Consider the following 9,943-nt stretch of genomic DNA (forward strand, 5'->3'; position numbering starts at 1 on the left):
TAATAATAATAATAATAATAAAGAAATAATACCCAAGGACACTTTACAAAATTAAAAACAATTCAAAATTACAATAAAAACACACTGAAACTACAGACTTAATGACTAAGAAATTAAAGTGAGAAAGTGCTTATGTCCAACAGTCACCGTGCAAGAGACGAGGGACACCGTGGACAGGTTGCAAGTCCACCATAGCAGATAAAATTAGTTTTGAATAATTCATAAATTGCTTAAACCTGGAACCCTGAGGTTGAAGCCAAAACAGGACCAGCTTCACGGGAGGCTGGTTCCAGTAAACGTTTTAGGCTCCGCCCCCTCTATTTAAACAAACCAAACACTGGCCTTGGTAAAATAAAGATAAATACATACATCTCAGATCATTCTATTTTTATGTGCTGACTCTTCGTCTTTCACCTTTATCCTACTTTGATGTTTTTTTCTTCCCTAAAGCATTTAGCTGTTCTTTCAAGCTTTAAAAAAAAGCTCATTCAACCCCACAATTGTGCACTGGAAAAAGTGAGCGGGACTTAAAACCAAACATCCCTAGTGCACAGACTCTGGCCTCGAAAGTCAACAAGACAGCTCCAGTAAAGCTGGGTCTTCAATAACCAACACGAAAAATACAGAAATGTTTGGTCTTGGTCTCTCAAATAACCATATAACATAAAATTACTAATAGTATAACGAGTTAAAAAATGTGTGATCTGTTTTGTAACAATCCACTGTTGTCCTGGCCCCACTCAGACCRGCCGTTACCTCACCAATCGAGTCAGAATCAAAACTGGTATATTCTAAATTGAGGTATTGTTTGTGATTAACCTTTCCACAGAACTCCACAATATCTTAACTTTCACTTTAAAGTATTTTTACACTTTACAAATACACCAGCTGCAACAGTATTTCAGGGAATCAGATTATATATATATCTAAAAAAAAATACATATTTTACAGGAAAAAGTAGGTAAGTAAATCACAGTAAGAAGAAAGGTGGAGGAGTGAAACCAACCCAAACAAGAAGCTGAGTCATCACCACATCAGCCTGCTGACAGGCAGCGTGCAGGGCAGAGCCAGGCAGCCGGAGCGCTAGGAGCGACCTGGTGGGGAGCGACAGGCCGGGAGGGGCGTTCATGTCCTCCTTGTTGCAGTGGGCCAAAAGGAGCAGCAGCTTGGGCAGATTGCGCTCCATCACTGCCAACAGAAGACGGCCTGAMAGAGTGATGTCTGGGCTCTTGCCGGGAGTGGGAGGAGGCAACGGCGCCACAAACAGTTTCTGCTCATACTTGGCTCGGATCCACGACTCGCGCTCTTCCCTGAGCAAACACAGGAAAAAAAAAACAGATCAGTGAAATTCACCTGCATCGACTGATTCTTGTTGCCTTTTTCACCCAAATTAGCCGAAMACACCGGTGTTCTTTAACACATTAAAATCTGCTTTCTTTTTGCGACTGGTCGTAAATTTACCGGGAAGCATCTGGCGCTGGTTTACGGTGGCCCATGGTGCGCGCCTCCCATATACTGTTGACCATGTGGTTGCCGATGGTGCTGAGAACCAGCGTGGGCTCTCTTGGCAGATCGTCGAGGGCCAGCGAGCGAACCCGAGACAGGTGGGTCCCCAAGTTCCTGTGGATCCCAGAGCACTCGATGCATATGAGCGCGCCCAGGTTCAGACTGGCCCAGGTTGGATCTTAGGGAAGGATGGTACACGTTAGGCTCACACTTTATCTGAAGCTGAACTGCAGAGTGAAGCTGTTTTATCAAAACAGAGCAGGTTGTGATTAACAGATGTTCATAAAAATATTTTAATAAGGTGAAGATTTTGCTCATTATGTAAACTTTGGTCACACAACTAGAAAATAATATGAGCAAAGTATAAAGAGCTGAAGGAATGAAAGAGCGTCACTAACTCGGAGCGTCACAGTCCACACAGAAGTCGTTGCCCTTTGCATTTCGAATCGCCTGCATCGCCACGGCTTCACTTAGGCTGTTCTTATTGTCCTGATAAAAACACACACACACAGCAAAGAATTGCAACAAATATCTTCATCAAATCTTTCTGCATAAATCTAGAAATTTTATTTTGAGTGATTTTATTTTGAAAACTCAGGCCTAAAATAAACACCTACAAAAATCAGTTGATCTACTTTCTTCTGTCAAAAACAGTTAATCCTTTGTCAACAGTTTTCATTAAACTAACTGTTGCTGTTTATTTTTCTGCATCCTCCTGCAGGTGTCACCAAGRCGAGCAAACTGAATGCCCTTCCTGATGCAACCTGGGACTCAAACCTGCAGCCTACAGATCACACTGACCTCTGCACTGACCACTGAGCTACCGAAGCCCATGGAATGAGTGTTCTGTGTAAGACGTGCATATCCTGTGCAGCGTGTTCCTTGCCTTGTTTTTGCTGCTCTCACACAGCTGCAGGCTGGCCAGGATCTGACTCTCGATGGCTTGGACCCAGGAGTCTCTCTCCTCTACACTYTGGGCTTCAAAGTGCCACGTCTGGCCGGTACTCGACACGACCAGGAAGTCAAAGTTCTCCTCATCTGTTATGGATAGAAAGTGTTGGTCCAAACAATCAGAAACAGAATTTTCAAGCATCAGTGAAGCTAAAAATGCACAAACACYCAGAAAACGTGCTCTGGACTCTAAAAAAACCTGAAACTTTCATATGAATATGTGACAATCAGGTGGAGGTATCAGTATTTTTATGGTATAGATGTAATTTATTATTTTACTATGTTAAAATGGGGAAACTAATCAGTTCATGAAGTTATGTGCTTGCTTTAAAGCCTGGATGAGCTACAATTTTCTGCTTTTTAAATCAAGTTTAAAATGTTAATTTTGACTTAAAACCCTAAAAGATTCATTCTGAAATGCTTATAGCTTCTCTGAATGGTATTTCTCCTGACTCCAGTTCTCTCAAAAGGAACTTTGTTGTTATTTTTTGCCCCTCTTACTAAATAGCAAAGCTCTTGTTTCAATGTGATCTCTCATTTCCTTCCCTTCAATCTTTCTTGTCTTCAATTCAGTCCTTTTAGTTATATTCCTATTTATCATTTCATGTTCTCAGTTTGAACATTTTTTTAGCTCCATGTTATGCTTTAGCTCTAAAAAAAACTTTGAGTTGTGTTTGTGTTTCAAAGGTGCTATAAATAAAAAGTCTGTCAAATGGACATTACCCGTCTTGCTCACGTTTCTAAGGCTACCAAAACTTTTGAGTTTCCACATTTTGCGTTTCGCTGCACGAGAAAAAAGAAAAAAAGAAAAAGACAAAACAAGGAGTTATGCATTTATATTAAAACAGTATGCATACTGAAGTTTAAATATGTTCTCAAACTGGCAATGATTACGTAACTCTTTAATAAATAAATCTTGTGAGATTGCAGTAATGGGAATATGACAAGAAAAGGCAGAATGCTGTTTATTAAAATACGTGTAATGTTTGAGCTTTTACTGCACCGTCTGCTTGACCCAAGGTTGCGTCTCCTTTCTGATTCGTGCTCTTCTTCCTGCGATACTTCTTTCTGTCGGTCAGCGGGGAGGCAGAGCCCACGTCTTTAGTGGAGGAAGAACTGGAGACTCCCTCAACAGCAGAATCTAAAGCACAGAAACAAAATTTAAAAATTTAATAAAAAGACACAAGCTGTTGAGCTCAAACCAGCGCAAAATCATGACCATGCAGCCAGAAATCCTTTATCCTGCTTCCTGATACCTTGAGCGTGGTTGGAAAGTGTAGACGGACACCGCTGCACACCTACTTTACTCCTCAGGAACAGTGCACCTCCCAGCTCCTCCATTTCCTCCACCTGTAGGAGGCTGCTGGTGCTGACTGGGACTGGAGAGATGACAGCAGAGAGCACAGATTATAATCTCGTCTGCTCAGAGGTTGTGAGAATAATTTATTATAAAAAATAAACAGAACTAATCCATTTGAATAATTAAAACTCTGTATGACTCTATTCTTTTTTTCCTTTTCAAAATACAAGTTTGTAACTATTCCCTTTTACTCTTTTATTATTTTAATAAAGAGATAAAGGTTGAATGTAACTGAGGGTAATGAGGGATGGAGTGGGGTCTCGCCCAGTTTGGAAGTAAAAAAAAAAAGGGGGTGGGCTTTGAGGAAAATAGGTTGGAAACCCACTGATCTACATAATCCAAATGACGTCTCCAAACTGGAAACTAAACTCTACTCCTCCAATCTACTCTAATTCAATCTCCATGTCCACACATTAAAGTAGTTAAAAGAGCTACCTACAGCAGGTAATACACTATTTATCATTTTAAATACAAAAGATTTGAACTATCCTTTTAACAGAGCTGTAAATAAACAAAATACTTGGAAAAAATGAATCCTCACTGCAAAGAAAAGTAGGCTAAAGCTCTTCAAGAACATCATGAGAGACAGACAGGAGGAGAAGATAATTATCACCTTCTGGCAAGAAAGGCGAGCAATGATGTGTGCTTGTTAGCAAAATATTTCAAGAACCGCTGTTTGGATTTTAACAAAACTCTCAGAAAACAATGACTCGCTTTTTGGACTCATGCTAATTCAAGATGGATGTCGAAGCTTATCAAACTTAGACAATGCAAAAATATCTATGACTAATTATGTTTTATAGACATTGAGTTAAAATTTGGCATGGTAGTAGATGAGAGTGATTCAGACAGGCTGTTATTTCTTCATACAAAGAACTTTAAAGCTGAAAAGTATAAAACATTTTACTATTTTACAGCATAAATAACACAAAACTGTTTATTCTTACTTTTATTACTTAAAGTACTATAAACTATAACACATTATTATTTTCTGGCTCTTTATGGGTGCACAGCTGAATGCAGTGCAGTGATTTATCCTTTTTAGTATTAAAATAGTGCAGTTTTATTTCTTCTGATATATAACCATGTTTATCCTCAGGGAAATCTTCCTCAATCCTGTTGTGATGTAACACGTTTACCCTCAGGTCCCAGCACATCTTTGACCCGCCCGTTAAGCCCAGCCGGGGGGCCACACGTTGGCACAGCACGCGGGGGTCGCTTCCCCGGCACCTTCACAGTGACTCGCAGCAGGTCCATCTCTTTCCCCGGGGTGTTCAGCATGTACTCCTGTCAGGACCAAACAGCGCGTCAAACATCAGCGCTTTGCTCCGAGCAGCAGATCGTCACTCAGCGCTCACACACACACACAACTCACATTGACACTGGAGTGGTAGGACAGTATGCCATCATTGGACAGAGTAACATATTTCTTCTTCCACTCTTTGTTGAGCGAGTTCCCGCTGCGTTTCAGCAAGATGCCCTGTTGGTAACGAAAGCAACGGAAAATAAAAAACAAAAAGAGTATTTATCTCGTGCCTTCGTTTCACATATTTTGGTGGCGCAAAGACTCCCAGCTGCCAAAAACACCCACCGACTATTCATCAGGCCAGCAGCACTTCATCAGTCAACATGATGAAAGTGGCTTCTCACATTTTGAAGTGGCTGCTGGTGTGACGTCCTCCGCTGAGGRTCATCAGACACATCCTATCTGTTTCCGTATCAAGCACACATCAGTGTCTCACCTGTTTGACGGGAATGAAGCGCCCGCTGCCAAAATCGCCCTTATAGTCGGCACTTCGTCTGTTTGAGTCGCTGCCTCTCCGACCCTGGAGGAAAGAAAAGGGGAGGAAATACGAGCAAAGTTAAAAAGTAATAAATAAATATTTCCAACCTGTCTGACTAGATATAATAACAATTGTAAAAAAAAAGTTTACAAAGTTTCATTTTTTTTCACCTGTATGCGTTCAGTTCAGACTTAAAAGTTATGAACAATTAATATCTTACCTGTCACAGATAGCTTGCTGAATGAGCTCAGTTTGGAGAAACAAAGTTAATTCTGTCAGGATTAGGGTTTATAAATTCTGGTCAAGTTTCAAATCCATGTATGGGTTCATTCTTTCGTTTTTCTGATTCAAAATAAAACAAATAATCTACTTTGTTTTTTGGTTTGTTTTTATTTTGTTTTAAAACAAAATAAAAAAAATGAAAATTGAAAAAATGAAAATTGCACTATTTGTTACTTTCTGGCGGAACAGGAAATCATCATGGCCTGAACTCCTGATGTGTTATGTTTTCACTTAGTTCTTTATAAATAGCCTTTTTAGAAGGAGCTGTCCCATCTTGAGAGCTATTTTACTGTGAACAAAATTGCTTTAATATTCCAAGTTATGCAGAATTGGATTTGAGTGCAGCCATTGCCAATATCTTTAGGATCGGTTTCCGTTTTTTAGTCTTGGCGACTTCCATCATTTCTTCATTTCTGGTGTCGCTACATATTAAAACAGAAACTGTTTATTTTATTTTGGATTTAAATAGCTAAAGCAAATATCAAACACTGTGGATTTTTAATTACATCAATTCATTTTTTACATTTAAATTTTGAAAACGGAAAAACTAACAACAAAACACGGTTGTTTTCTTTTTGCGATTTTATTTGAAAAAGAAAAAAGGAACGAACTATTCAGATTGTTTCAATGGGAATTACCTGAAATTTAATATAAACATATATTAAGAGATTTAAAATACTAAAGGATGGCTCTTAACAGCAATTTTAAAAATAGTTACAGAAAATATTTTTTTGCTTAATCTTCACTGCTTTATGTTTAGTTGTTTATTTGATTTTGTGTGTTATCCATCTACTTAGCGTATTTTGTTTTTCATGTTGCCTCACCAGTTTTTTTATTAAATAAAAAATGTAATTTCCATTCTGCTCCTGTCTTTGTGGTTCATTTTGGGTGAACTTTGTAAAATAAAACAAAATTCAAGTACAATGAACAGGCTTCTTCCTTTTCTTATCCCTGCCTCACACATTGCACCATAGCAACACAACTTCCCCGTACACTTCCAGTCCCCTTCAGAATAAAAGACTTATCATAAATATTAAACAGAAAAAGTCCCTTCAGACACTGTTTTATATGTAACACATATCCACACTTTAATTGTGAAACCCTGTTCTTTGTGCGTTTGTCAGATCTTTGCATCATTCCTTTAGTTCTGTCTTTTTGTGTCTGACCTTACTTTTCGTTGTCCTGAGATTCAGCTCAGTATTTTTTTTTGTTCAGCATACCTCTAAACATTGCTGCCTCTGGAGTAAATGGTGCATTTGTTTAGGATTTTATGACTCAACTAGCTTAAAATTTTAGGTTGTGTCATCAAAATCTACAAAGATGTTCTTGTACAGACAAAAAGCTCAGAGTTTTATTCCTAAACAAAATCAGAACTTCATTAGATGTGAGGTGATTAAACAAAAAGATGAAGAAAATTAGTATAAAACACAAAGATGTTAATGTACAAACGCGAACACGGCACTTACTGCAAATCTCGGGGTGCGCCTCCGAACTCCGCGAACTGACCCGGGCCCGGCGCCGTCTGATTTCTCACCTCTTAAAGTTCGGCCAATCTCTTTATGGCTGATCACCGGGGTGGAGGGAAGAGAAGAGGAGTAATCACTGCTCTGACCACCGTTACTGGCCTGCAAGAAGGAAAGAGTCAGAGCAGAAGGGGGAGAACGTCTTGAATAGTAAGAGCAGCAGATAATGTGCAAAGGAGAGGGTCTGTTAGGGTTTTACCTGGCCTGGAAAGACCCCAGACACTGGGGTGGAGCCTCCAGAGTGACTGGGAGAGTTGGGAAGAGACTTACAGGAAGCCAGTAAAGCGGCTTGTTTCTTGGCCGCCATGATCTTCTGAGCAGCTGTGGATGAAAAARCAAAACAGAACGTAGCATCAAGATTGATCCGCCCTCTGCTGCAGCTCTCTTYATTTTCCCATGGTGCTTCGACTCACCGTCATTGAAGACTCGGTTCACATTGAGGCCGTACGTCGCGCAGGTTTCGTAGTAAGTGCAGCGACGCACGTCTGAGCAGAGCTGTCTGGCCTTGGCGTCATCTATCACCCTCGGGTTGGTGCTGCTGATCTTATCTAAAGAAACGACAACAACTCAAGGTCATGTGTGAACGTTTGTGCAAAGTTTTGGTGTGTGAGAGTCTTACCCTGAGTGCCAACGACTACAAAAGGGATCTCAGTGACAGGCCGATGCATGGCAAGCTGGTGGTAGAATCTGTAAACTTCCTGGAAGCTGGCCTCGTTTTCCAAGCTGAACACCAAGATGACGGCATCCACCCAGCTCGCAAACTAAAGAAAAGAGAACAAAATAGACATATTAGAACACGAGGCTGAGAGGAAGCTAAATTCTCTTGTTAAATAACCTACCTGAGCCCCTGGGAGTTCTGTCTCCTCTCTGATTATCATYAGGTGACTCTGTCCATCTACCAATACGTCCTTGATGTACTGTCGGCCTGGTCAGAAAACAAGACTGTTGACTTTCCAATTATTTTTAACTGGAAAACTCTGTGAAAAATGATCTAAACCTGTTAAACTAGATACCACATAGCAGTAACATAATGACCCCTGCATGCAAAAATGCACAGGAACTCAGAAATCTTCATTCCTAATAAATGTCATGCAACCAGGTGCATACTAAAATTGTAGTGGTTTGGGTGAGGGTCTTTTTTTTGGGGGGGGGGCATTGGTTGACCTGATGGATAGCCCCTCATCAGAGCTAAACAACCAACAACAATCTGAAGCTCCTATGTTTAATAGCTTTTGAGCAATAACCATTTTTGTATGTCCAGATACTCCTTTTTCAGATAAACTGGGGGTTCGGTGGGGTGGGGTACTGACTGGGGGACCTGATGGATARAGCTTCATCAGAGCTAAACAACAAAAAATTCTGAAGCTTCTTTGTTGAACAGTTTCTGAGTTATAAGCATTTTTGCATGTCCAGACACCCCCTCTTTGAAAGGAGCCCCCTCCTCAAATATGAGGTGTATCGTAAAACCGTTGGCTGGTGCAGTGTAGGTCAGACTCATCTACAGCCCTGGAACAAAAAATAAATAAATAAATAAATAAATAAACAGTACGAAAACAATATGACTCCCGCTTACGCTTTGCGTGCGGGGGTCATAATAATATAAATCTGTAGTAACAGACAGACCCCAGGACCAACACCTTTAAGCAGTAAGGACTACCACCAAGCAACAGAGAACAAAAACCAAACAAAACTGTGGAGAAAGCAGGTTGAGTTGTATTTTGAGAATATACCAGATACCTGAACATTCTGTAGAGCACCAATAAACCCATTATAAGAAAATGGAAAGAAGATACGGCCGCAGCAAACCTGCCTAGAGAGGGTCGCAAACCAAAACCCAAAGAAAGAGAAACATCCGGGAGGCCAGTGAGTGGCATTCTTCTGAAGAGATTTGAGTGTCTGTCCATAAGAAAACTATAAGCTTGCAGGAAATTGGTCAAGAAATAAAACTTTTCTTAGGCAAACAAGAAAGATAGACCGTTTGCAATGTTTTCCTCCCAAACCCCTTGAAGAAGGCGCTGTAGTCAGATGAGAGAACATCAGCCCCACAGTGAAGCATGGTGGTGGCAGTATCATGTTTTGGACACTTTTTTTCCATTAGCAGGAACTAGGGCTGGTCAGCAAAGGACAAATGACTGGAGCAAAGGGATGGAGGGTCACCTTCCAACAGATCAATGAGCCTAAACTCTCTGCTGAAACAAAGCTCTGGAGTAGTTAAAGTCCTGGAAAGGTGCAAAGCCCAGATTTAAATCCACCTGAGAATCTATATTTTGTAAAATATTATTTATAATCATCAAAAATTATATTAATTTTTCATTGCACWGAAATAAAATAGAAACATTATCACTGAGGGGATTCTTAGAAAGAAAACCAGACACATAATAAAAAGATGAACCAACCTTCTGCATTCTCTGCCGGAAGATAACTTCCTGTTAAGTGTCTGTGGACGAGAGCAGACTTCCCACTGCACAGACCTCCCAAAACACCCTGCAGAACACACACACACACACACACACACACACACACACACACACACACAC

General features: G+C 40.3%; 1 protein-coding gene across 1 annotated transcript in view; it reads right to left on the minus strand.

Annotated features, from left to right (window-relative positions):
* The window catches only part of LOC106518077 (arf-GAP with GTPase, ANK repeat and PH domain-containing protein 1), a 21,531-nt gene that overhangs the window by 3,338 nt on the left and 8,250 nt on the right, over window positions 1-9,943 (minus strand). The window contains exons 4-19 of the mRNA XM_014009175.1: window positions 9,803-9,890; window positions 8,246-8,331; window positions 8,026-8,167; window positions 7,820-7,954; window positions 7,606-7,727; window positions 7,350-7,508; window positions 5,560-5,643; window positions 5,193-5,297; window positions 4,957-5,104; window positions 3,714-3,836; window positions 3,461-3,598; window positions 3,181-3,240; window positions 2,393-2,544; window positions 1,905-1,995; window positions 1,462-1,684; window positions 1,007-1,310 (exon numbers count right to left, since the gene is read on the minus strand). Coding sequence (XP_013864629.1) covers window positions 1,007-1,310; window positions 1,462-1,684; window positions 1,905-1,995; window positions 2,393-2,544; window positions 3,181-3,240; window positions 3,461-3,598; window positions 3,714-3,836; window positions 4,957-5,104; window positions 5,193-5,297; window positions 5,560-5,643; window positions 7,350-7,508; window positions 7,606-7,727; window positions 7,820-7,954; window positions 8,026-8,167; window positions 8,246-8,331; window positions 9,803-9,890 — 2,160 coding nt within the window. The remainder of the gene's footprint in view (window positions 1-1,006; window positions 1,311-1,461; window positions 1,685-1,904; window positions 1,996-2,392; window positions 2,545-3,180; window positions 3,241-3,460; window positions 3,599-3,713; window positions 3,837-4,956; window positions 5,105-5,192; window positions 5,298-5,559; window positions 5,644-7,349; window positions 7,509-7,605; window positions 7,728-7,819; window positions 7,955-8,025; window positions 8,168-8,245; window positions 8,332-9,802; window positions 9,891-9,943) is intronic.

The sequence above is a fragment of the Austrofundulus limnaeus genome, unplaced genomic scaffold (assembly GCF_001266775.1).
Source record: "Austrofundulus limnaeus strain Quisiro unplaced genomic scaffold, Austrofundulus_limnaeus-1.0 Scaffold55, whole genome shotgun sequence".
NCBI lineage: Eukaryota > Metazoa > Chordata > Actinopteri > Cyprinodontiformes > Rivulidae > Austrofundulus > Austrofundulus limnaeus.